This window comes from Amblyraja radiata, chromosome 1 (assembly GCF_010909765.2).
Source record: "Amblyraja radiata isolate CabotCenter1 chromosome 1, sAmbRad1.1.pri, whole genome shotgun sequence".
Taxonomy (NCBI): domain Eukaryota; kingdom Metazoa; phylum Chordata; class Chondrichthyes; order Rajiformes; family Rajidae; genus Amblyraja; species Amblyraja radiata.
In genome coordinates this window covers 126294836-126322824 of record NC_045956.1, presented here as the reverse complement: position 1 = coordinate 126322824, position 27989 = coordinate 126294836, and the positions used below count along the sequence as shown (strand labels likewise).

Here is a 27989-nt window from a genome sequence, read left to right as displayed (position 1 = left end):
ATAACTCACACCTTCTAGTCCTGGCAACATCCTCATAAATCTTTTCTGAACCCTTTCAAGCTTAACAATATCTTTCATATAACATGGTGCTCAGAACTGAACGCAATATTCTAAATGCGGTCTCACCAACATTTTATACAACTGCAACATGACCTCCCAACTTCTATAATCAATACTCTGACTGATGAAGGCCAATGTGCCAAAAGCCTTTTTGACCACCTTATCTACCTGCAATTCAACCTTCAAGGAACCATGCACCTGCACTCCTAGATCCCTCTGCTCTACAACGCTCCCCAGAGGCCTACCATTTACTGTGTTTAATCCTGCCCTTGTTAGACGTTCCAAGATGCAACACCTCACACGTCTCTGTATTAAATTTCATCAACCATTCCTCAGCCCACCTGGCCAATCGAACAAGATCCTGCTGCAATCTTTCACAACCATCTTCACTATCTGCAAAACCATTTACTTTTGTATCATCAGCAAACTTGCTAATCTTGCCCTGTATGCTCTCATCCAAATCATTGAAACATAGAAACATAAAAACATAGAAACATAGAAAAGAGGTGCAAGAGGAGCCCAAACGACCCTTTGAGCCAGCGCCGCCATTCACTGTGATCATGGCTGATTGTCCCCTATCAATAACCCGTGCCTGCCTTCACCCCATATCCCTTGACTCCACTAGCCCCTAGAGCTCTATCTATCTCTCTCTTAAATCCATCTAGTGATTTGGCCTCCACTGCTCTCTGTGGCAGGGAATTCCATAAATTCACAACTCTCTGGGTGAAAAAGTTTTTTCTCACCACAGTCTTAAATGACCTCCCCTTTATTCCTGAAACTCTTCCAGGGATGCACTTGATCTCAACTACCTGCCCCATGCATCCTTGTTTTTGACCAATGCCTCAATTTACCCTCATCAACCAAGCTTCCTTACATTTGCCTGATTTGCCCTTCACTCTAACGGGGACGTACATATCTTGAGCTTTTGTCAGCACACTTTTAAAAACATCCGATTTGGCCGATGTTCATTTCCCCCAAATAACTTGCTCCAGTCAACTTGAGCGAGACCTTCTCTCATACCCTCAAAGTTGGCCTTACCTCAGTTGAGCATTTTAACACATGGTCCCTCTCCATCCATATCCATAACTATCATACACCTAATCGAACTGTGGTCACTGGTCTCAAAAGGCTCCTCCACAAACACTTCATTAACTTGCCCTTCCCAATTTCCCAATACTAGATCCAGTGTTGCCCTCTACGTGTGGGGGCCTCTACATGCTGCTTAAGAAAACTCTCCATTGCACTCCATTTAAACCCTTCACTCTATGATTTTCCCAGTCAATATTGGGAAAGTTAAAATCCCCTACTACAACAAACTTATTTGACATGCAGCTATCTGCAATTTCCTGGCATATTTGTTCTTCTAATTCCCATTGACTATACAGGGTCTGTAGTGCACCCCCAACAAGGTGATCATCCCATTCTTGTTCCTCAGCTTCACCCATATAGCCTCTAGACGAACCGACCGTAATGTCACCTCTGACCACAGCCGTGACATCTTCCTTAACAAACAATGCAAACCCCCGCCCCCTCTCTATTTCCATCACCCCTGTCTCTCCTGAAGCTCCTGTATCCCAGAACATTGAGCTGCCAGCCCTGCCCCTCCCTTAACCAGGTTTCAGTCATGGCTACAACGTTCCAGTCGCTCGTACCTATCCATGTCCTGAGCTCATCTGGCTCACACGTCAGGCCCTTGCCTTAAAATACAATTATGTGTAGTTTAAACCAACCCACTTTCCTCGCCCTCCGCATTTCACCTGCCTATTATGTCCACTAACCTTTCCCCACACCACCCTCCATACCAACGTCTAGCCTCTCACTTGCCTCTGTCCTGTACTAGATACCACCCCCCTGCCAATCTAGTTTAAACCCTCCCGTGTAGCATTAGCAAACCTGCCCGCCAGGATATTGGTCCCCCTACAGTTAAGGTGCAACCCGTCCCTTTTGTACATGTCACCCCTGCCCCAGAAGAGATCCCAGTGATCCAGAAATCTAAATCCCTGCCCCAAACACCAACTCCTCAGCCAAACATTCATTTCCCCTATCTTCCTGTTCTTACCTTCACTAGCACGAGGTACTGGAAGCTACCCTAAGACCATTACCCTGGAGGTCTTACTTTTCAGTCTTTTACCCAATTCCCTAAACTCGTGTTGCAGAACCTCCTTCCTCTTCCTACCTATATTGTTTGTGTCAACATGCACAGCAATCTCCGGTTGCTTCCCCTCCCTCTCGAGGAGGCCGTCAACGCACCATCCTGGAGTCTCGCCTGCTGCCGCAGAATCTCCTATCCACAACTCTGACGATGGAGTCTCCCACTACTATGGCTCTGCCTGACGTCACTCTTCCCCGTTGAGCCTCAGCACCAGGGTAGGAGTCACAGCCCTGGCCATGGTCGTGTCGTCTGCTCCGACAGCTCCCAAGAGGGAGTACCTGATTTCAGTAGGTCTAGCCACCGGTGTCTCCTGCACTCCATGCATACTTCTCTTTCTCAACGTCACCCACCTTCGCTCATCTTGTATCCTCGGTGTGACAACCTCACTGTAGGTTTTGTTCAGGAAACTCTCGGTTTCCCGGATGGTCCTGAGGTCATCCAGCTGCTGCTTCAATCCCCTAACACGGTCCTTCATGAGCTGCACCTGGACACAATATCCGCGGGTATAGTTGTCAGAGGCACCAAGCAGTGTCCCTGACTTCCCACATCCAGCAAGGGAGGCACTGTAACAACTTGTCTGCCATTACTTCAGTGGACAAATCACTAATTACGATTGAGACACGAAGGAGACACTAATTACAAATTTAAGGCTCTAGGCCTTCACTCACTTGAGATTTGAAGGATGAGGGGGTTCTCATTGAAACCTACCAGGAGATGAAAGGCCTAAATAGAGTGGACATAGAAAGAATGTTTCCAGTAATGGGAAAGTCTAGAACTAGAGGGCACTGCCTCAGAATAAAAGGGCGTACCTTCAGTGTGGAGGTGAGGAGGAATTTCCTTAGCCAGAGGGTTAAAAACCTATGGAATTCATTCCCACAAACGGCCGTGGAGGCCATGACCTTGAGTATTTTTAAGGTGGAGATTGGTAGGTTACATAGAAACATAGAAACATAGAAAATAGGTGCAGGAGTAGGCCATTCGGCCCTTCGAGCCTGCACCGCCATTCAATATGATCATGGCTGATCATCCAACTCGGTATCCTGTACCTGCCTTCTCTCCATACCCCCTGATCCCTTTAGCCACAAGGGCCACATCTAACTCCCTTTTAAATATAGCCTATGAACTGGCCTCAACTACCTTCTGTGGCATAGAATTCCACAGATTCACCACTCTCTGTGTGAAAAATGTTTTTCTCATCTCGGTCCTAAAATATTTCCCCCTTATCCTTAAACTGTGACCCCTTGTTCTGGACTTCTCCAACATCGGGAACAATCTTCCTGCATCTAGCCTGTCCAACCCCTTAAGAATTTTGTAAGTTTCTATAAGATTCCCCCTCAATCTTCTAAAATCTAGCGAGTACAAGCCCTTGATTAGGAAGGGCATTAAAGATTACACAGTGAAGGCAAGAGAATGAGGTTGAGAGGGAAAATTAGATCAGTCATGAATGAATGGCAAAATAGACTCAATGGGCAAAATGGCCTAATTCTACTCTCATGTCTAATGGTTCTCTCATAGGCTGCATGAGTTTCTTCCTATGGCCCAAAGACATGCTGGTTGGTAGGTTAGTTGGCCATTAAATTGTCTCGTTTGTACAGCTGATTTATAGGACAATAATACAGGATTGATATAGATGCGTGCTTGATGGTTGGACTGGTCTCATTGAGACAAAGAGCTTGTTTCGTGCTGAAAGCCTGTTCTGTAACTGGACACTATTAAGGCTCAGTTGTGGCCAGTTTGGTGGTATTGGTGAGTTTCAGCATTCATCTGATACATTCATCTGCACCTTGAATCACAAACCACTTGCTCCTCAGAAACGTATAACAATTTAACCCAAGTATATTTCTCACGGTGAGAAACACGGCAAACACGGTCTGTTGAGGTTTGCTGTTCCAAAATATGACTCATCTATCTCGTTCATCTGCAAAAAAAACAACATCATACCTACAACTTTTTCTCTTTCTTTTAGACATTTCTTGCACACAAATGACTGTTAGATTTCTGAGAATTGCTACTTTATTTGAATAGGTGCTGCTTGGAGAACAAAGTATATTGTTAAACTGAGTTGGCACATTGTTTTGACTCTGATTAAATAGTATTGGATTAGCCTGCGCATGAATTGCAGGGAGATCTGGGTGGAAGACTGAAGGAAGAGCTTGGAAGGTATGAATCAGGCGGCATACAAAAAATGCCAAGTAATTTCACAAATAAGAGTCCAAGTCAAATGTTGTATAAAGTGTTAGTAGAAAACCTGTTTTAAGTCTGCACCTGATGTTCTGCCCAACTCAATGAATTCAGATCAAGAAATTGTATTTTTCTTTTTTAAACCCTTGTTCAATCAAGAGAGCCTGGCTCCACAACTCAGCCAGGAGATGAAGCTGTGGAGGCTGAGCAGCGATACCTCGTCCCTCCCCCTTCCCCCAATGGCCACCCTCTTCCATAGGTTCAGAGTCTTACAGCGTGGAAACAGCCCCTTTGGCCTATCTTGCCCACACCAACCAACAGACCTTGTCCCACCTGCCTGCATTTGGCCCATATCCCTCAAAACCTATCCTATATATGTATCTGTCTAAATGTTTCTTAGATGTTATGATAGTACCTGCCTCAACTACCTCCTCTGGCAACCCGTTCTATATACCCACCACCCTTTGTGAAAAAAGGTTTCCCCTCAGGTTCCTGTTAAATCTCCATCCCCCCCCACCCCATCCCCCCTCACATTAAACCTATGGCCGTAGGTACTTGATTCCCTACTGTGGATAAAAGCCTCTGTGCATTTACCCCATCTATTGCCCTCATGACCACATACACATCTATGAGATCACCCCTCCTCCTCCTGTGCTTCAAGGAATAGTCCTGGACTGCTCAATCTCTCCTTATAGCTCAGGCCCTTGAATCATGGCAAAATCCTCATAATCTGGTCGGCACCCTTTTCAACTAAACAGCATATTTCCTATAACATGATGATCAAAACGGAATACAGTACTCCAAATACAGCCTCCCCAGTCATGTACAACTGTACAACTGTAACATAATCTCCCAACATCTATACTCAATACTTTGACTGACAAAAGCCGATGTGCTGAAAGCCTTCTTGGCCACCCTTTCTACCTGTGATACCACTTTCAAGGAACTATGGACCTGCACTCCCACAACCCTCTACTCTACAACACTCCCCAGAGCCCTGTCATTCACTGTGATAGTCCTGCTCTGGTTTGACTTCCCAAAATGCATCAGCTCACACTTATCTGTATTAAACTCCATTAACCATTCCTCAGCCCTACAACCCAACCAATCAAGATCATGCTGTAACCTTTGATAACCATCTTCGCTATCCATACCACCCAGTTTGGTGTCATCTACAAATTACTGACCATGTCTTGTACATATAAATAAACCGCTGAAATAAACAGCAAAGGGCACACCACTAGTCACAGGCCTCCAGTTGTGAAAACAAACTTCCACCCTCTGCTTCCTTCCATGAAGCCAATTCCCTATCCAGTTGGCTAGCTCTCCCTGGATCCCATGCAATCTAACCTTCCAGAGCAGACTATCAAGTTTGCAGAACCTTGTCAAATGCCTTGCTGAAGTCCATACAGACAACATATTGCCCTCATCAATCTTTTTAGTTACATTTTCAAAAAACTCAGAATCATGAGACACGATCTCCCATGTACAAAACTGTGCTAACTATCCTTAATCAGCCCTAGGATACACAAAATTGCTGGGGAAACTCAGCGGGTGCAGCAGCATCTATGGAGCGAAGGAAATAGGCGACGTTTCGGGCCGAAACCCTTCTTCAGACTGATGGGGGGTGGGAGAAAGAAGGAAAAGGGGAGGAGGGGGAGGGGCCCGAGGGCGGGCGGATGGGAGGGTGGGAGGAGACAGCTAGAGGGTTAAGGAAGGGGAGGAGACAGCAAGGGCTAGCCAAATTGGGAGAATTCAATGTTAATGCCATAAGGACGCAAGGTCCCCAGACGGAATATGAGGTGCTGTTCCTCCAATTTCCGCTGTTGCTCACTCTGGCAATGGAGGAGACCCAGGACAGAGAGGTCGGATTGGGAATGGGAGGGGGAGTTGAAGTGCTGAGCCACCGGGAGGTCAGGTAGGTTATTGCGGACTGAGCGGAGGTGTTCGGCGAAACGATCGCCAAACCTACGCTTGGTCTCCCCGATGTAAATCAGCTGACATCTAGAGCAGCGGATGCAGTAGATGAGGTTGGAGGAGATACAGGTGAACCTTTGTCGCACCTGGAACGACTGCTTGGGTCCTTGAATGGAGTCGAGGGGGGAGGTGAAGGGACAGGTGTTGCATTTCTTGCGGTTGCAACGGAAAGTGCCCGGGGAGGGGGTGGTGCGGGAGGGAAGGGAAGAATTGACGAGGGAGTTGCGGAGGGAGCGGTCTTTGCGGAAGGCAGACATGGGGGGAGATGGGAAGATGTGGCGAGTGGCCCTAACTGTCCAAATGCATATATATAATTCCTCCCGCTCCTTTTGCTCCCACTGCTCTTAAGACTTTGCAATACCATCCTTGGGCTCTAGGTCTCCTTGTTCCTCATCTTCCAGCACCAGCTGTGCCTTCAATTGGTGAGTCTGCTCTGCTTGCAATGAATGATAGAGTCATAGAGTCATACAGCATGGAAACAGGCCTTTCAGCCGACTTGCACACACCGGCTAACATGTCCCAGCTACACTAGTCCCAACTGCCCGATGATGAAAGCTTCACAGCTGCTTGGTGTGCACTGCAGGACGATCTCGGACTGATAGAAGCAAGGAATCTTGAAGAGAGCATTTTCCACTGCTGCCGTGGTATATATGTGGCTCTCATTATGTTGCCATTCAACTAGCATAGCTAAAGGGCATGTAGGTGTGAAGAGTCACAGAGTTAGAGGTTAGCCATATTCCGCAGAATCCATACCTCTGGGCCATGCCAACCATTGTGGTATGGATTTCCTCAGGGTGAACAAGTCATGTGTGTTTCTTGGAAAAATGGCTTTCATCATCAGGAAATTCTACTGGTGACCCACAATAACCTGTACATCCCATTAATAAGTAAGTAAGTTTAAGTAAGTAAGTAATTTATTGGCCAAGTATTCACATACAAGGAATTTGCCTTGGTGCACCACCCACGTAACAACATGACATACAGTGACAGTTACGAATCGCTCAGGAAACACTAAACATTAATAATAATAAAACATTAATGATAAAACACCATTTCTCCTTCTGTAGTCCTGCACCAAACACTGAAGTATGAAAAAGATCTTGGTTGAGCAAAATCTATTGTCACAGCCCATGTCACAAACCCATTCCTTGACATTTAGCTCTATCTCCTTCCCTGGTCCCTAACTCAGCATCCTATTCAACTCGAAGCACAATTGAAGGTCAGATATAATTCCAAGGGCCAAACTGTCTACTTTGATGTAACAATGGCTATGAAGGGGGCCTGGGCCTATAATAGAAACATAGAAGATAGGTGCAGGAGTAGGGCATTCGGCCCTTCAAGCCTGCACCGCCATTCAATATGATCATGGCTGATCATCCAACTCAGTATCCTGTACCTGCCTTCTCTCCATACCCCCTGATCCCTTTAGCCACAAGGGCCACATCTAACTCCCTCTTAAATATAGCCAATGAACTGGCCTCAACTACCTTCTGTGGCAGAGAATTCCACAGATTCAACTGTGAAAAATGTTTTCCTCATCTCGGTCCTAAAAGATTTCCCCCTTATCCTTAAACTGTGACCCCTTGTTCTGGACTTCTCCAACATCGGGAACAATCTTCCTGCATCTAGCCTGTCCAACCCCTTAAGAATTTTGGAAGTTTCTATAAGATCCCCCCTTAATCTACTAAATTCTAGCGAGTACAAGCCAATGTGTAGATAATGCGAGTAAATGGTGTAGGTTGTGGCCAGACCAAAGGAAATGGCTTCAGCAGATGCAGGTAATTATGCAAGAGTGTCGTGGGGTGGGGGTGGGTGGGGGGGTGAGGGAGTGGGGTTGGGTGTGGGTGTGGGTGTGGTAGATCTGCATTCTGGCAAAGAATGTATGAAAGCTGACCCAATTCTTTGGAAGGAGAGTCTGAAGAAGGGTTTCGGCCCGAAACGTCGCCTATTTCCTTCGCTCCATAGATGCTGCTGCACCCGCTGAGTTTCTCCAGCATTTTTGTGTACCTTCGATCTTCCAGCATCTGCAGTTCCTTCTTGAACACCAATTCTTTGGATCGTTTTCCAAGGAGAGAATCAACTCGAGACAGAATAACAGGTCTTTACAGGATCCTGTCAAGGTTATGGTATTGGAATGGGGGAAGAGAAAATGGAGGGAGAGAAGTCATGGTTGGATTCTCCGTTTGTTCTCTAATTCCGATGGCATAGTTGAGAGTCAATCTAAGAAAGGTCATCTCACCAAACTAGATATAAAGGAGAAGCATGAGATGATGTTTTTGATCATATCAATTGCAAAGGGGTCACCTATGGCTAAAGTTTTGGTTATCTCCCTCAATATTCCTTATGTTGCACAAGGCCAAGTGTTGTTTACTAATGCTCTTGTGAAGTGCCTTACTGTATTAAAGGCACTACAGTGTATAAACATAATCTGCAGCTGTTTCTTTTAGGTATGAGCTTATATTTTGTAAGCCATGATGCAAAATTTAATTCCAATCAAATACGTAATATTGTGGTGGAAATAAACAATAGACAATAGGTGCAGGAGTAGGCCATTTGGCCCTTCGAGCCAGCACCGCCATTCCATGTGATCATGGCTGATCATCCCTAATCAGTACCTCGTTCTACCTCAGAAGATTGTCTTCCATAAATCCTTATGAGAAGGATGGCAGGTTTCATAAATACCATTTTAACTATATTTTTACAATAATATCTTTCCTGGTATATTAAAACTGAGGCTTTATTTGCCAGCTGCTTAACCTACAACAGTTAATATTGTGAATCCCCAAGACAGATAGCTTGCATTATAAAGTCCGCGTTCCTTCCCTAGAGCTCTCCTTTGTTTGGTCACTGGTGGTCATGCAATTCCATAAACACACAGTTTCATCGGCTGCTGCTGAAAACACAACATTGCCATCAGGACTCAATGCCAAGTGCAAAACTCTCCCTCTGTGACCTGCAAAGAAAGAACATTGCATTAAATTATTGTTATTTCAGCATGAGTGCGAGAAATTAACTGCGGCACGGCATAAACATCAGTCACAGCATGATGTATATATAGTACTTGCCTCCATTCACTCGCATTCGATAAGGTTGACAACAGAAAATACTCTAAAGAATTCTGCTATCTTGTGGTTTATCAGAATGCAAGATTACATGTTTGACAAACATGAAAAACCCAAACAAACTGCAGATGCAAGAAATCTAAACCAAAAATTGAAATGCTGGAAATACTCAGCAGGTCAGACAATACATGTGGTGAAAGAAACAAAATAAACATTAAAATTGATGCTTTTCATCAGAATTAATAAAAGCTGAAAATCAAAAATATTGTTATTTTCATTGTAAGGGGTTAGAGTCATACGGCATAGCCCATATCCCTCAAAACCACTCACTGCTTCCTTCCATGAAGCCAATTCTGTATCCGGACTTGGATATATCTATGCCAGGCTTAGAGCCATCTCCCTGGATCTAACTTTCCAGAGCAGACTACCATGCTGAACCTTCTTAAAGGCTTTGCTGAAGTCCATAAAGATAATGTCTACGGCCTTACCCTCGCCAACCTGCTTGGTTACTTCTTCTAAAAACTTCAAAAAATTAGATTTGTAAACCATCTTTATTATCCCTAATCAGCCTTTGCCTCCCAAAATGCAGATGTATCAAATCCTTCAGTATCCTCTCCAGTAACCTACCTACCCCACATTTTTCCTTGCAGCCCTTCTTAAATAGAGGCACAAAATTAGCCAACCTCCAGTCATCCGGCACTCACCCGTATCTAATTATGATTTATATATCATAGTCAGAGCTCCTGCAATTTTTTCTCTAGCTACCCAGTGTTCTCAGATATATTTGATCAAGCCCAGGAGATGTATCTATTCACATAGATAAGAGGATGATCTGCACCTCCTTGATTGTAAAAAGAATAGTCCTCAAGTTATCTCCATTTCCTGTCCTAGGTTCCCTAGACTTCATGTCTTGCTCCACAGAGAAAAAACATAGGAGAAATACTAATTGACCTTGTTCATCTCCTCCTCACATAGATGACCACTTTGGTCTCTGAGGGACCTTATTCTCTCTCTAGTTAACTTATTTCCCTTAATGAACATAAAATATCTTTGGATTCTCCTTAATCTTAACTGTCTCTTGCCCCCTTTTTTGCTCTCCTGATTTCCTTACGTTTTCTCCTTTAAACTCCTCCAGAGACACACGATCCCTGCTGCCTACACCTGGCCATAACTCCTCCGTTTACCTGACCAGAGCATCACATTTTCTTGTCATCCAAACTTCCTTTCTCCCCTTTGCTTGGCTCTTCACTTCAACAGGAGCGTGCAGGCTCTGAACTTTCACCATCACATATTTAAAAGGATTCCACTTTCCAGGTGTCCCTTTGCCTACAAACAATCTATTCCAATCAACTTTTGCATGTACCCGTCTAGTACCAGCAAAGTTGACCCTGCCCTAATTCAAAATTCAAGCTTGCAGAGAAGGAGAGGGGTGGAGAGAACTAAGGAAATGTCTCTGACGACACTATTGTTAGTGTGTTGGCTGAGAGGAGTTGGTGATGTCATATTAATTCCCATGTCACTCAACTGCCACTAACTTTAATTCTTCATCCTACTCACATACCTAACTACAAATTTATCCTCTGATGTTGTTCCAATGAAGCCCAAAGTGAGCTTAAGGAACAGCCTTCCATAAGAAACCCTGACATTCTAATGCAAGCTATCTGATGAAGGTTCCCAACCTGAAACGTCAGTTATCCACTTCTAAAGATGCTGCCTGAATCCGCTGAGTTACTCCAGTATTTACTGTCAATTTTTGTAAATCACCATCCGTAGTTCCTCGAGTCTAGCCTTCCTTTCTTATTAAATTGCATAATGTGCTGCCAGTTATTGTTTCCACTAATCACCTCCCAGCCTCTGTTGCTGTCTGCAGCCCTCCCTCCACAACCTGGCTCCATCTGCTCTTCAACCACTCCTCACCTGCATGAAAGGTCTTGGTTCAAAATGCCGACTATCCCTTTGCCGCCACAGGTGCTGCCTGACCAGCTGAGCTCCCCCAGCAGCTTATATTTTACTCAACAATGTGACAAATCTTGTCACATTTTACAGTCATCAGGACTCAACACTAAATTTAATAATTTCAGATAGCCAGTCTTTAATATAGAACTTACATATAGGACATGCAAGATTATAAATCTGTAATGGTAACTTTATTTATCTCACTCTGCAGATGCTGCCTGGTACACGGAGTAATTCCAACTTTCTCTTTTATTTCAGGTTACTAACAACTCCAGTGTTTTGTACCTCACAATTCTAGCAGTCTTTTTTCCATATTATCCATGATTTTCCATATTAATTATTATCTAATCTGATTGGATAGCATGCAAAACAAGGTTTTAGATTGTACCTCACTGCATGTGATGATAATAAACCTAAACTAAACTTATTTAATCTATGTAAACGATGTCCTGGATATTTTGCATCCCAGCAGATACAAAGGAATATGCATATTCATGTTTCTGTAAGAAACAAATGCTTATGGTTCAGTGAATTAGATTATTATTTGCCTTTCATTTTGGGGAATCAAATCAGGCAGGCCATTCACAGTTGGGCACTGGGGAGTGTGGTAGAGCAGAGGGATCTAGAAGTACAGGTATATAATTCCCTGAAAGTTGCATCACTGATGGCTAGCATGGTCAAGCAGGCTTTCGGCACATTGGCCTCTATCAGTCAGTGTATTAAATACACCGTGGGGATGTTATGTTACAGTTGCACAAGACATTGGTGAGAGTATATTTGGAGTATTCTCTTCAGTTATGGTCATCCTGCTATTGGAAGCATGTCATTAAACTGAAAAAGAGCAGAGAAGCTTTAGAAGGATATTGCCAGGACTCAAATGCCTGAGCTGTAGGGAGAGGATGGGCAAGCTGGGACTCTATCCTGGGAGCCCAGGAAGCTGAGGGGTAATCTTATAGAGGTGTATAAAATCATGAGGAGAATTGAAAGGGTGAATGCACGGAGTCTTTTACCCAGAGTAGAGGAATCAAAATCCATAGGTTTAAAGCAGGTGAGAATAAAAAGATTTAATGAAACCTGATAATTTGTACTTATTTTCCATTTCAATTAATTGCTAATGATATTTTGAAATATGCTCCTACAGCAGCAAGATACTATAATTTGGAAAAATCTAGTCCATCATTCATAATCATTCACATCGCCTTCATCAGCCAGAGTATTGAGTATAGAGGTTGGGAGGACATATTGCAGTTATATACAGTAAGATGTTGGTGAGGCCACATTTCGAGTATTGTGTTCAGTTCTGCGCACCATGTTATAGGAAAGATGTTGTCAAGCTGGTAAGGATACAGAAAAGATTTACGAGGATGTTACCAGGCCTTGAGGGTCTGAGCTATAGGGAGAGGTTGAGTAGGCTGGGACTCTATTCCTTGGAGCGCAGGAGGATGAGGGGTGATCTTATAGATGTGTATAAGATCATGAGAGGAATAGACCGGGTAGATGCACAGAGTATATTGCCCAGAGTAGGTGAATCGAGGACCAAAGGACATAGGTTTAAGGTGAAGGGGAAAAGATTTAATAGGAATTTGAGGGGTATCTTTTTCACACAACCAGTGGTGTATGTATGGAACAAGCTGCCTGAGGCAGGGCCTATCCCAACTTTTAAGAAGCAGTTAGACAGGTACATGGATAGGACAGGTTTGGAGGGATATGGGCCAAATGCTGGCAGGTGGGACTAGTGTAGCTGGGACATATTGGCCAGTGTGGGCAAGTTGGGCCAAAGGGCCTGTTTCCACATTGTATCACTCGGTGACACTATGGCTCTAAATCTTGACATATTTACATTTTCACTGCTGTTGTGCTGCTTTGAACTTTAGTAACCAGAACAATGAACAGCACCTTTTCCCTTCAGCACCTTTTCACCTATATTCCTCCTTCTTAATTTACATTTCACTCCTCCTCTTCTCTCCTTATCTGTCACTCATTTTGTCTCATTTTCACCTCTAGCCTTTGTCACTTTCAGCTAATCAACCTCACTGCTCTTGTCTAACTTCACCTCATAGAATGGGCCCATTTCAAAAAACTTTTCATGCAATCTATGAGGTGCTTGTGTTGTACCTATTAGATCAGCTGACTTGATAAGAGTTGGATAATTCCAAACGGAGACCTGATGTTTTGGAAAACCATGGCCAGTTACTAGTTCTTTGAACTTTGGTAACCAGAGCAATGAACAAATCTGGAAAGAAACACAAACAACGGTTATCAGCACTGTATATCTTTTTACATGACATATAAATTGCCTCTACATATTGTCATTGGAAAACACTTCAGGCTAGATGGTGTATGAGGAAAAATTGGAAGAAAAATCTTGCATCCATTCCATATGTGCCCATAACCTAGTAATCTTCAGCACAAGAGTTCATTTGAAAACTGCAACCAGTTTTACTGGGGAGAGTATTACAGAAATTGAAATGCAAGTTTGTTGAAAAGTTAGCCTTGTTTGTCCTGTGTAAGGTCACTCATCCCTTCCCACTTATTGCCTACCTTCCTGATTGCATAGATCTGACAAATCAATTGGCCCAGACAACTAAGCAAAGTGCCAGTCAGCCATCAGCCTTCCAGTGTTGCAGCTGAATCATATGGGTGGGCCAGAACAAGACCCACTTGCAAAAGCCTTGGTCAGCAGCTGAGCTCAAACCTCAGCTTTACCATCTGTCAAAATATCTCATTCACCCTCAAAATCACCATCATTCAAAACGTTTCAAAATAGTTAAAACTAAAGAAATACTGTTTTAAAATTTAAACTACCATATTTCCCGGCAATGAAGACGCACCCCCAATTTAAGTTGCTAAATTTTGAAAAAAGGATGGCGGGATAGGATCAGGAGTTTGGTTTAGTCCAGGGGTCGGCAACATCGCCTGCGTGCCCCGGGACTGGCTGCAGTTCCCAGATCCCTCGCGTCCCCGGGACTAGCTGCAGTTCCCAGGTCACCTGGCCCGGGACTAGGAAAGAGAGAGAGAGAGAGAGCGAGAGAGCAAGAGAGCGAGAGAGCGAGAGAGCCAGAGTGACAGCGAGCCCGGGACAGAGCAGCCAGCCTTCCGCCCAGTAGCTACCCGCCAACCACCACCTCCACCAGTTGCGCCTGTGCCAAAGGATACCGTGGCTGGCTGGCGGGCGGGTCGGCAGAAGGCGCTGAGGTGGCGGCCAGTTCCGCTGTTTGGTCCCGACGGCCGCTCGCAGCCACCTGAGCTACTTCCCTCCCCGGCCACAATGCGGTGACTCCATGCCCGGAGAGCCGAGGCAGCGGTGAGTGAGTGAATTGCTGGTATGATCCCCGACCCCCTCCTTATCAACGCTCCTGCCCTCCCCCCAACTTTACCCCTGGCGACCCAGCCAATTTGACCCAGGCCAGACTCCCCACACGCTGTGAAAGGAACTCTTCCCCCCCCCAGCGGCGCTGTCCTTTTACAGTCGCTTCCCACTTTACAGCCGCTTCCCATCAGCTGCCAGCAATGAGCGATAGACTTGGCTATCTCTCAGTACAGCAACATCGTTCTTGACAATCTAGCGACAATGGAAGGTCTGGGAGAATGGCAGTGAGATTGAATTGGACATATGGGAACTGATGGTGATTGTTGTGATTATATTGCTGAAAGAATGGATGCAAAATTAGAATCAAAATATGAAATTCTGACCACAAAACCTAATTGCAAAGTTAAATGTAATAATTCCACGGCCATATTATAAAATTCGGTATTATCCTACTTGTGATCTTGTATCTACGTCTTGAATGCAGCTCCCACTTTTTGTGTCCCATATACGCAAACGTCCATCTTTCATTCCTCCCCCAACGGCAAGAATTCGAGATTGCCATGGGCACCAGTTCATGGCCTATTAACAAACATATTCAATTAGCATTAAATAATAGATTTATTTTCTTGATCATCTATATAGTTTTCTTCTGCATAAATAGTAAACGTAAACATGTATTTATATTAGTCAAATTGTGCCCGAATGTTATATTAGCCAAATTGTGTCTGAAGAAAGGCTTGCAGTTCAAGTACTGGTAAATGGAATTTAATACGGCTGGGCAATTAATGGTCGGCATGGACATGGTTGGCCAAAGAGCCTTTTCTGTCTGTTTGATGTAATAATAATATGTCTATGACTCTATAATGCTAATCAAAGTTTTGAAGCTATCTATTAGCATTAGACAAGAGACATGTTATAATGCTATATTTAATTAAATAGCATTCACCTTTACAGCTGATTCCAGATTATTAATAGTCATGTCTGGTTTACTATTGACATTGCCCCCAGGATCATTACGCCAAATATTCAGTAGACCATCATTTCCACCACTGGCAAGGAAGGCACTATCTGGTGACCATTTGAGGCTGCATACTTGTGAATCATGACCGATGAGTGTGCCAACATGATGTTGTGCCATTCTTACATCATGGTGGTGAATAGATCCAAACCGAGAGCCACTACAGAACATAGACAGATGGAAATAAATATATATAAACAAGACACTCCAACATTTTCATAACCATAATCAGCAAAATTCAGTAGTTATTTGAAATATGAAGTTCCATTAACAATATCTCACAAAATAATTTAATGTTCCAAATAAAAATGCATGGTTTAAATGAGGTAAAATAATTTATTCATATTAGATCACTAAATATTTTAGTTTCAAACGCAATTTTAAAAGTTAAATTTAGTGACACTCTTTAAAATTCAGGTTTAAATCCTTAGTTTTGTTCCATAATATATAATCATAAATTTGATCAGTAGCTCCATGTGTTAAGTCACAGTACCATGGTAATTACAACATGGCGAGCTGGAGGCAATTCAACCTTATCAATCAATGCCAATGCTCATAGCTCACAAACTACCACAGCAACATAGCTATTGCTGGTCATAATCTTCTCTGGCATTGGCAATCTAGATGAATGGTTTAATGGATGGAATATCATTTAATAGAACATTAGGCTTATACTCTTGCCCAAAGCCAGTGGATAGGATGTAACTAAATTGTCCTTGTGGACTTGCATTTTAATCTCAGGGTTTAAGTTTAAATGTAATTGCTAAAAATAAAATTGCCAACATTTCACCACTATTTGTGCCATGTAGTTCAGCTGCAACCAGCTAAATAAAAAATCCTGTGAAATTCTTTCCTACAAAATATGGAACAGACTACTTTTTTCATTGTGCAGGAAGGAACTGCAGATGCTGTTTTAAACCGTAGATAGACACAAAATGCTGGAGTAACTCAGCCGGACAGGCAGCATCTCTGGAGAGTAAGAATGGGTGACATTTTGGATCGAGGGTATGAAGAAGCGTCTCGACCCGAAACATCACCCATTCCTTCAACAAGCAGGATTTGATGTATAAGATGTGTCCACGAGCATTCTTCTCAAGTTGATTTAGGATGGAATTTGAGAGGCCGGTAAGGAAACTATTGGGCAGGCCAAATGTTCAAAGAACTGCAGAATGGATAACAGCCCAAACAGTTCCTTAAGCAGCCAATGTTGTGAGAATACAATCCATCATTACCCCAACTCTCCAACTGGCTTACATTTGTCCTGCAGTTACACTTTCATAATACAGCCGCCTGGTTAGGGTAGTCCTGAAGGGTTCACTGCCATGGCCATTCTACAAAGTGGAACAGACCACAATGTCAAGGCCTCAAGTGGTAGGTCCTGAATGCCAGTCACTTCTGGACCATCTTGTTGGCCCTTTGACATTCAAAAACAGTTGAAAGGCAATTAAATAAAATCCAAAGATAAAAATTACTGGAAAAATCAACAAATTAAAAACACATTTAGAACCTTGTTTAACTTAAAATTAACATATAAGTTAACTAACAGGAGTAATGTCAATAAAGATAAAAGGAAGTAAAAACAAATTATCTAACTTCATGAAGTATACTTAATCTATTGACTCAGTACAATCCAGAACTAACACTGGATATTGTGTTACTGTGCCCACATCTGACTTTCAGCACATTTCATAATTCTGTGCTCAGTGCCAGATGATCAAGTCATATCGTGTTGACGCATATACACGTGCTGAGGTCATTCAGCTGTTCACCATGATCCCTCGGTGTGACCTGGATCACTGATTTCCTTACCATGGTGCCAGGTAAGAGTAAAATCACATGAAAATGTGTGTGTAAAGTGTACAGGATCTTAGTGATGGAAAATATATGGGAATACAAGTCTCGCGCTGAAACAGGACTCAGCGGTTCTAACAAAGGAGTTGTGCAGTTTTGTCAAATTGTGTAAAATGTTGGCGAGCAAAGTAAATGTTCGAAAGGATTTTCCATGGAACCATGAAATAATGATCATTCCTGGCCCGATGTTCATCAGACAGTTAGTCATGAGTTGTTGCTAGACATGTATTCAGACAACACGAAAGCAGTGGTAGAGTTGACAAAGGTTGTAGATAGTTAGCAGCGTGTGTTGCCAGCACTTATGTGGAAAAACATACATACTCTATGGCAGGTACACAAAATTGCTGGAGAAACTCAGTGGGTGCAGCAGCATCTATGGAGCGAAGGAAATAGGCAACGTTTCGGGCCGAAACCCTTCTTCAGGCCCGAAACTTTGCCTATTTCCTTCGCTCCATAGATACTGCTGCACCCGCTGAGTTTCTCCAGCATTTTTGTGTACCTTCGATTTTCCAGCATCTGCAGTTCCTTCTTGAACACATATTCTATGGCAATTCTGCCATCATTACTAGTAATTATTGTTATCTAACCCAGCAAAAACTTTCAGACTCTGCTATTTTTCCGATTAATAACTTTTCAAGCAATCATAGTCTTTAATCATATGTCTCAATAAAAAGTCAATACCAAAATATCTAGAAAACAATTCTATAATTTTAATGTGCATCCAGATTACTGTAGACTTACCTGGTAAGAATATAGTCATTCCAACTCAGAGCTCCGACCATTGAGCAATGACTTTGCATATTTCGCAATTTCTTCTTAGTCTCAACATCCCAAAGCTTGGATTATAAATATAAAACTGTTATGAGAAAAACTTGCAAAAAATATTTTTATGCTTTCTCCAATGTTCTGAACGATTGCATCTAAACGATAAATCCCTAGGTATTACTTTTTCCTTCTCCTATCTGTCTTCTAAAGCTTGTGGCATTTACCTACACTATGGTTCTATATAGGTACAAAGCACGTAAATAAGAACTTCTATAATATCTTTCAAACTTTGGGACTATGGTGAATTAAGTACTTTTGAATTGCAGGTACTGCCAGAATGTAGGAAATACAATAGACAATTAGTGAATCTGGCAGACACATTGATGTCATTGGCTGTAATTATATCCAGAATGTTTGTACTTTATTGATATTGACTAAGATGAACATTGGTCATGACTCTCGGAATAATTCCACTGTTCCTCAAAATTGTGGCATAGAATCATTTACATTCACCCACTGAAAAACAAGTCATATCAGGGTATCTTTGCATTGCAGAGGCTACATCCAACAGTGTCAGTTTACATTTTTGTGAGTGGGAATTGCACACATTATCTGTGGACATAGAGGTAAGAGGAAATCATTTATTAGAAAATGTAGCTGATGTTGAAACATACATTGTTGATGTCAAATAAACCTAATCCAGCTAACTACTGCTGCTATTTCATTCACTGAGGCCGAACCTCGCTAACTCCTGAATGCGATTATCTGATATGAGTAAAGGACATGAGATTTGGTTAAAATGGAAAACCCGCAGAATACGCGTTTACTGATCTCCGTTGAGAGAGAGACCCACTTAAAATCCACAGGGGGAGGGGGGTGGGGTCTAGTTTCATACAGACCCAATAATGACCCGGATGTTGCAGAGGATCAAGGAAAGAATTCTTACACTGGAAATTACCCCAGAATGAAAACTAATACGCCCTCCTCTCCAGAATGTCTGAATGTAATAATCTAATGTTTGGTTGTCTCTGTTATCTCAGGAATGGTGGTAACACTTGTTGAATGAAGAACAAAGAAAATAAGCCACATTTTAATGTAACATGGTCTCTGGAGCAACGGAAGAGGAGCCCAGGCCTGGGGCCACGTGACCTCTTCACCATTCTCCATGATAACTCTGGCACCTCACAAGGTCATGTTCACAAGTTATAGGACTTAGGCCTCATGTTCACAAGAATTAGGCCATTCGGCCCATCGAGTCCACTCCGTCATTCAATTATGGCTGATCTCTGCCCCCAAATCCCATTTTCCTGCCTTCTCCCCATAACCCTTGACACGTGTTCCAATCAAGAATTTGTCTATCTCCGTCTTAAAAATATCAACTAACGGCGTCCACAGCCCTCTGTGGCAATGAGTTCCACAGATTTACTGCCCTCTGGCTAAAGAAGTTCCTCCTCACCTCCTTTCTAAAAGAGCACCCTTTAATTCTGAGGCTATGACTAGATGGTCCTAGATTCTTCCACCAGTGGAAACATCCTTTCCACATCCACTCTATCTATGCCTTTCAATGAGGTCCCTCATCAACATCCTAAACTCCAGCGAGTAGAGGCCCAGTGCTGTCAAATGCTCATCATATGCTAACCCACTCATTCTTGGAATCTTTCTTGTAAACCACCCCTGGACCCTCTCCAGACCCAGCACATCCTTCCTCAGATATGGGGCCCAAATTTGCTCACAGTACTCCAAATGCGGCCTGACCAGCGCCTTATGGACCCTCAGCATTACATCGCTGTTTTTGTATTCCAGTCTCTTGATATAAAAGCTCGCATTGAATTTGCATTCCTTACTACCAATTCAACTTGCAAATTAACTTTTTGGGAGTTCTGCACCACCAAGAGTGCCTTTTATTGCAACTCTTTGCCTTCTGCCAACCAACCAACCTGCTATCCATGCTAGTACCTTCCCTTCAATACCATGGGCTCTCATCTTCCCTAGCAGCGTGACATGTGGCACCTTATCAAAAGCCTTCTGAAAATCTAGATAAACAACATCTACAGCCTCCCCTCTGTCTGTCCTGCTATTAATTTCCTCAAAGAACTCCAGCCTATTCTTCAGGCAAAATCTTCCCTTCACAAAACCATGCTGACTTCGGCCTATTTTATTGTGACCTTCCAAGTACTCCGTAACCTCATCCTTTATAATTGACTCTAAAATCTTAACAACCACTGAAGTCAGGCTAACTGGCCTATAGTTTCTGCTCTTCTGCTTTGCTCCCTTCTTGTACAGCGAAGTGATATTCACAATTTTCCGAACTTCAGGAACCACTCCTAGCTTTAGAGATTCTTGAAATATCACAACTAATGCCCCCACAATCTCCGAGGCCACCTCCTTCAGGGCCCTGGGATGCAGATTGTCCAGTCCAGGTGGCATATCCATCCTCAGACCTTTCAGCTTTCCTGCCACTTCTCCTTAGTAATTGCATAATGGCTGTCTTCTTAGATGTTTGTATATATATTCACAATGTTGAAGCCAATCAGGCTAATTGGCTTCTGTAAATAGTCACTAGTGTGTAAGATAGAACTATTGCATGTGTGATCACTGGTTGGCAAGGACTCGGTGGGCCGTATGGCCTGTTTCCACACTGCATCTCAAAACTAAACTGAACTAAACTAGCGATCATAATGTGTAGGATGGAACTGCAGATGCTGGTTTATACCGAAGATAGACACAAATTGCTGGATTAACTCAGCAGGACAGGCAGCATCTCTGGAGAGAAGGAATGGGTGATGTTTCAGGTCGGAAAAAGGGTCTCAACCTGAAACGTCACCCAGTCATTCTCTCCAGAGATGCTGCCTGGCCCGCTGAGTTACTCCAGCATTTTGTGTCTATCTTTAGAGATCATAATATTTGACACTGAACATGCTGTGATTTAAAATAACATAAAGAAAACTGCCTCCAATCTTTCCCGTCACAAGAAATTAACTAAAATAACAATAATTAATAGCCTGTTACCTGCACCTGGGCAGCACTAGTTCCAATTGCGAGGTTGTTTCTGTCCTTAATCCAGGCCAGTGAAGAAATGTATTCAGATTCCACAGTTATGGCCTCCTGTGCCCCTGTCTCTGGGTGCCAAAGGTAAACTACATTGGAAAGGCCAATGGCTACAAAATTTGCAGCATTCCAATCGACCAAATTAAGATCTAGAAAATATAATGCATAGTTTAAACACAACAAGCTGCATTTTGCAATGAGGTTAATACTGATAAATGTTCTGGGATACCACAAAAGGCCTGTTAAAAATGAGCACATTGCTAAATGAGGAGAAACTGGGTGGCCAAATATTCACAAAATGAAATTTTAGGTGGGTCCTAGATGGGAAATACTATATAATGAAAACCAAGTAGTATGAATTACAGCTCTCCATAACCGGGTTTGGGGTAGCAGGGGGAGTGAGGTGGTGATGGCTTTGACAGTGGTGTCAGAACCGGACGTAATCAGATAAATACAGAAAGTAAGACCACGGAGAGAATTAAACTCAAGAATAGGGATTTTAAAGTTCCAGGCACTAGGGAAGAGAAGGAATGAATGTTGGCAATAATAAACGTGATCAGTGAGCATGACATGAGCCTAGCGGTGGATACTAGTACCCAGTTACCCCAAATAAATTACATCAATTAACATGGATTTGATAAAATTGTGCTCAGAGCAAGTTTATCAATAAATATTCAGCTCCAAAATTATACAAGGATTCTCCTGGTCCCCAACTCCATGAAGCAGGCTGAATTTAATGTAGAAAATAACTCAAATTCCACCCATGTTCACAGGGTCCTCTTTGGAATTATGGAAGGAAGTTAGAGAACTACATTAGAAATCCATTGGAAGTAGTGTCAACTCATTAGGTGTCTCTGTTAAAAACAATATAGGTGTAATCCAGCAACACTAATTCGTTAAAATCCAAATAACTCCTCATATTCAAATACAAAAATAAAAAACTTCCTCAGTTCAGTCCAACTTCAGGTGTGTCCAAATGCACTTGCTCAACTCAAAGATATTAAATTTGAATACAGGTTTCAGAAATGATACCAGTGCAAAAGCAATTGATTAAGTAAACGTTAAAGATTAAACCTGGAGCCAACTAACCAGGAATGAACTGGGGATCAAGATTAGTAATAAAATTTGGAAAGGCAAGGACTGATTAGGGGTATTATCATGGTTTTATGCATGGGAAATTTGTATAAACAAATTTGATTGGGTTTTTTGAAGAGGTGGCCAAGAGGAATGTCAAAGGCAACATGATGAATGTTAAAAGGTACACAAAAATGCTGGAGAAACTCAGCGGTTGCAGCAGCATCTATGGAGCGAAGGAAATAGGCGACGTTTCGGGCAGAAACCCTTCTTCAGATGGGGGGTGGGGGGGAGAAGGAAGGAAAAAGGGAGGAGGAGCCCGAGGGCGGGAGGATGGGAGGAGACAGCTCGAGGGTTAAGGAAGGGGAGGAGACAGCAAGGGCTAGCAAAATTGGGAGAATTCAACATTCATGCCTTCCGGACGCAAGCAACCCAGGCGGAATATGAGGTGCTGTTCCTCCAATTTCCGGTGTTGCTCACTCTGACAATGGAGGAGACCCAGGACAGAGAGGTCGGAATGGGAATGGGAGGGGGAGTTGAAGTGCTGAGCCACCGGGAGTTCAGGGAGGTTATTGCGGACTGAGCGGAGGTGTTCGGCGAAACGATCGCCCAACCTCCGCTTAGTCTCCCCAATGTAAATCAGCTGACATCTAGAGCAGCGGATGCAGTAGATGAGGTTGGAGGAGATACAGGTGAACTTTTGTCGCACCTGGAACGACTGCTTGGGTCCTTGAATGGAGTCGAGGGGGGAGGTGAAGGGACAGGTGTTGCATTTCTTGTGGTTGCAACGGAAAGTGCCCGGGGAGGGGGTGGTACGGGAGGGAAGGGAAGAATTGACAAGGGAGTTGCGGAGGGAGCGGTCTTTGCAGAAGGCAGACATGGGGGGAGATGGGAAGATGTGGCGAGTGGTGGGGTCACGTTGGAGGTGGCGGAAATGGCGGAGGATTATGTGTTGTATTTGCCGGCTGGTGGGGTGAAAGGTGAGGACTAGGGGGACTCTGCCCTTGTTGTAAGTGCGGGGATGGGGAGAGAGAGCAGTGTTACGGGGTATGGATGAGACCCTGGTGCGAGCCTCATCTATGGTGGCGGAGGGGAATCCCCGTTCCCTGAGGAACGAGGACATTTCCGATGCCCTGGTGTGGAACGCCTCATCCTGGGAACAGATGCGGCGTAGGCGGAGGAATTGGGAGTAGGGGATGGAGTCTTTACAGGGGGCAGGGTGGGAAGACGTGTAGTCCAGATAGCCATGTGAGTCAGTTGGTTTGTAGTGTATGTCGGTCAGAAGTCTGTCCCCTGCGATGGAGATGGTGAGGTCGAGGAATGGTAGGGAAGTGGTCCAGGTGTATTGGAGTGCCGGATGGAAGTTGGTGGTGAAGTGGATAAAGTCAGTCAGTTGTGTGTGGGTGCAGGAGGTGGCCCCAAAGCAGTCGTCAATGTAATGGAGGTAGAGGTTGGGGATGGGGCCCTGGCACGTATTGAACAAGGATTGTTCAACGTACCCGACAAAGAGGATGCGTAGCTGGGGCCCATGCATGTGCCCATAGCTACGCCTTGTGTTTGGAGGAAATGGGAGGAGTCAAACGTAAAATTGTTGAGGGTGAGGACCAACTCCGCTAGGCGGAGGAGAGTGTCAGTGGCTGGGTATAGGTTGCTCCTCTGGTCGAGGAAGAACCGGAGGGCTTTGAGGCCATCCTGGTGGGGGATGGAGGTGTAGAGTGACTGGACATCCATGGTGAAGATGAGGGGGTGAGGGCCTAGAGAATGGAATGCGCGGAGGCGGCGGAGAGTGTCTGAGGTGTCTAGAACATAGGTGGGAAGGGATTTGACCAAGGGGGATAGTATGGAGTCAAGGTATGTGGAGATGAGTTCGGTGGGGCACGAAGAAGCAGAGACAATGGGTCTGCCGGGAGAGCCGGGTTTGTGGATTTTGGGGAGAAGGTAAAAACGGGCCGTGCGGGGCTGGGGAACGATGAGGTTGGAAGCTTGATCGGGCAGGACGTGGGAATTGATGAAGTCGGTGATGGTGCTAGATATGATGGCCTGGTGCTCGTCAGTGGGGTCATGGTCCAAGGGTAAGTAGGAGGAGGTGTCCGAGAGTTGGTGCGTGGCCTCAGCTTTGTAGAGATCGACGCGCCAGACTACCACAGCACCTCCCTTGTCGGCTGGTTTGATAACCCAATCTGGGTTTTTGCGGAGTGATTCAATGGCAGTGCGTTCAGGGGGGGAGAGATTACGATACATACGATACGATACAATTTATTTGTCATTTGGACCCCTTGAGGTCCAAACGAAATGACGTTTCTGCAGCCATACATTACAAACAAATAGACCCAAGACACAACATAATTTACATAAACATCCATCACATTGCTGTGATGGAAGGCCAAAAAAACTTATCTCTCCACTGCACTCTCCCCCCCGATGTCAGAGTCAAAGTCAAAGCCCCCGGCGGGCGATGGCGAATTGTCCCGCGGCCATTAAAGCCACGCCGGGTGATGCAAGGTCGCACACCGGGTTCTTGATGTTAGAGCCCCCGGCGTGCGCTCGCAGAGTCCCGCGGCCATTCCAAGAAGCGCGGGGCGATGATGTAAGGCCCCGCTCCAGGAGCTCTTCAACCCCGCAACTCGGGCGGGAGAAGTCGCCATTGCGGGAGCCCTGAAAAGCGGTCTCCCTCCAGGGACCCGCAGGCTCCCGGTGCCGCCGTCCGCCAGACCCGCAGTTGCAGCCTCCGAACCTCCGGAGGTCGGGCCGCAGCAGCGCTCCACCACCGCTTCACCCGCTCTGGACTCGGCCAGCTCCGCGACGGTGAGGTGAGTAGTCGGCACCAGAGCCCCCGGTCTTCCTGTTGGAGGCCGCTCCTCGTTGCAGCCCCAACGACAACGGAGACCCGACAAAGAAAAGGTCGGGTCTCCCGTGCAGGGAGAGATTTAAAAGTTACCCCCTCCCTCCCACCCCACCCCCACCCCCCCACACACATACCCCAACAAAAAAATAACAAAAACTACATAAAAACATAGACATAAAATAATAAAAACGCAGACGGACTGCAGAGGCCGCTGCTGACGAGAGTCGCGCCGTGGAGTGAGACAGGGGAGTGGAGAAGTTGAGGCGGTTGACGTCGCGGCGGCAGTTCTGGATAAAGAGTTCCAGAGCCAGGACGTTACGAGAGGGGTTCCATGAGGAGGGGGTGCGTTGGAGACGGGAAAAAGGGTCATCATTGGGGGGCGAGGACTCCTTCCCATGGAAGTGCGCTGTGAGGCGGAGGCGACGGTAGAAGCGCTCCAAGTCATAGTGGGCGCGGAACTCATTGGGATGGGGACGGAGGGGGACAAAGGTAAGACCTCTGCTGAGGACAGACCGTTCAGTGTGGGAGAGGGGGAGGTCGGGGGGGATGGTGAACACCCGGCAGGGATGGGAGTTGGGGCCAGAGGAAGGCAGGTGGGTGGACTGGGGACAGGGCGATGTGTAGGGGGGGGGTTGTGGGTGGTCAGGGGGTGGGGGGGAGAGAGGGCTGTAATGTGGGTGGGGAAGAGCGGGGGTGACATAGTTGGAGGGGGATGGGGGAGAGTCAGTGGAACAGCCACTGAGGTTAGCAAGGCTGGGCAGACGGGCACTAGGACCCAGTTGGAGTTAAGCCCAGGAGAGTGGGAGTGAGCAGCGTGGAGGCTTCAGGCCCAGTGCAGAGTCCAGGCTCCAGGTAAGGCGACGGCTGTGGGTTGCTGGAGGGGGGTGGAGTGGCGCGGGTCAGCGGACCCGATGGTGGGAGTCCAGTGGCAGTTGAGTCGGGGTCCGCGGACGATGCGTGGGAGGTCCCGGTGGGTGGATAGTCGGCGGGGCGGCCATAGCGGTGGGGCGGCGGCGAGATGAGTCGGGTGCGGTGCGGCGGCCATGTTGGGGGAGCCCCAGTCCGGCGGCGGTGCCGGGTAGGTCGGGTCCGGCGGTGATGTTGAATGTTATCTACCTTGGACTTTTTATCTACTTAATGTCCTTCCACAATTTAGGAGACCAAAAGTGCACACAATACTCCAGGTGCAGACTCATCTGGGCCCTATACAACTGCAGTAGGACCTCCTTGATCATTAAATTCAAATCCTCTCACAATGAAGGTTAGGATAGGTTAACATGAATGTTAACATGATTAATGTTATCTACCTTGGACTTTGCAGATGGAGTTTAATCGAGACAGGTCTGAAGTTAAATGTAAGAGGAAAGTATACAATAAATGTGGGAACAGTTGGGGTATTGAGTATAAAAGTCAGGATGTTATGTAGCAGCTATATAAAACCTGGGCTACAGGCTTGGTATTGTGTGCAGTCCTGGTTACGGCACTACAGGACACTTTGGAGAATGTGCAGATCACCAGGATGCTGCCTGGTTAGTGAGTACTAGCTGTACAGAGTGGTTGGAGCATAGAAATATAGAAAATAGGTGCATTTCGGCCCTTTGAGCCAGCACCACCATTCAATGTGATCAAGGCTGATCATCTAAAATCAGTACCCCGTTCCTGCTATTTCCCCATATCCCTTGATCCCTTTAGCCCTAAGAGTTAAATGTAATTCTCTCTTGAAAACATCCAGTGAATTGGCCTCCGTTGCCCTAAGAGGCAGAGAATTCCTCAGATTCACAACTCTCTAAATGAAAAGGTTTTTCCTCATCTCAGTCCTAAATGGCCTGTGACCCCTGGTTCTGGACTCCCCTAACATCAGGAACATTTTTCCTGCATCTAGCCTCTCCAATCCTTTAAGAATTTTATATGTTTCTATAAGATATCCTCTCATCCTTCTAAATTCCAGTGAATACAAGCCCAGTCGATCCATTCTTTCATTATATGTTAGTCCTGCCATCCCGGGAATTAGCCTGGTGAACCTACGCTGCATTCCCTCAATAGCAATAATGTCCTTCCACAATTTAGGAGACCAAAAGTGCACACAATACTCCAGGTGCAGACTCATCTGGGCCCTATACAACTGCAGTAGGACCTCCTTGATCATTAAATTCAAATCCTCTCACAATGAAGGTCAACATGCTATTAGCTTTCTTCACGGCCTGCTGTACCTGCATGCTTACTTTGACTGATGCACAAGGACACCCAGGTCTCGTTGCACCTCCCCATTTCCTAATCTGACACCTTTCAGATAATAATCTGCCTTCCTGTGCTTGCCACAAAAGTGGATAACCTCACATTTATCCACATTATACTGCATCTACCATGCATCTGCCCACTCACCCAACCTATCCAATTCACCCTGCAGCCTCATAGCATCCTCCTCGCAGCTCACACCGCCACCCAGCTTTGTGTCATCCACAAACTTGGAAAAAGATATATTGTTTTTTCCTAAAGCTTCAAAGATGAAGGGGAGACATGATGGAAGTTTAAAAAATTCTGAGAGGCAGATAAGGTAGTCTTTTTTCCAGAGTAGAAAAGTCAAATACTAGAGCGCATAGCTTAAAATGAGGGGGAGATGTTTAAAGGAGATGTGTAAAGCAAATTATTTTATAGAAAATATGCTAAGTGCCTTGAACATGCTGCCAAGG

The 27989-nt window shown here is 44.9% G+C and overlaps 1 protein-coding gene across 1 annotated transcript in view; it reads right to left on the bottom strand.

The window, feature by feature from the left end:
• Positions 1-9150: 9150 nt before the first annotated feature.
• The window catches only part of cdc20b (cell division cycle 20B), a 38470-nt gene continuing 19631 nt past the window's right edge, over positions 9151-27989 (bottom strand). The window contains exons 6-11 of the mRNA XM_033035164.1: positions 21342-21529; positions 18309-18403; positions 15645-15876; positions 15152-15277; positions 13504-13621; positions 9151-9323 (exon numbers count right to left, since the gene is read on the bottom strand). Coding sequence (XP_032891055.1) covers positions 9172-9323; positions 13504-13621; positions 15152-15277; positions 15645-15876; positions 18309-18403; positions 21342-21529 — 911 coding nt within the window. The 3' untranslated portion in view covers positions 9151-9171. The remainder of the gene's footprint in view (positions 9324-13503; positions 13622-15151; positions 15278-15644; positions 15877-18308; positions 18404-21341; positions 21530-27989) is intronic.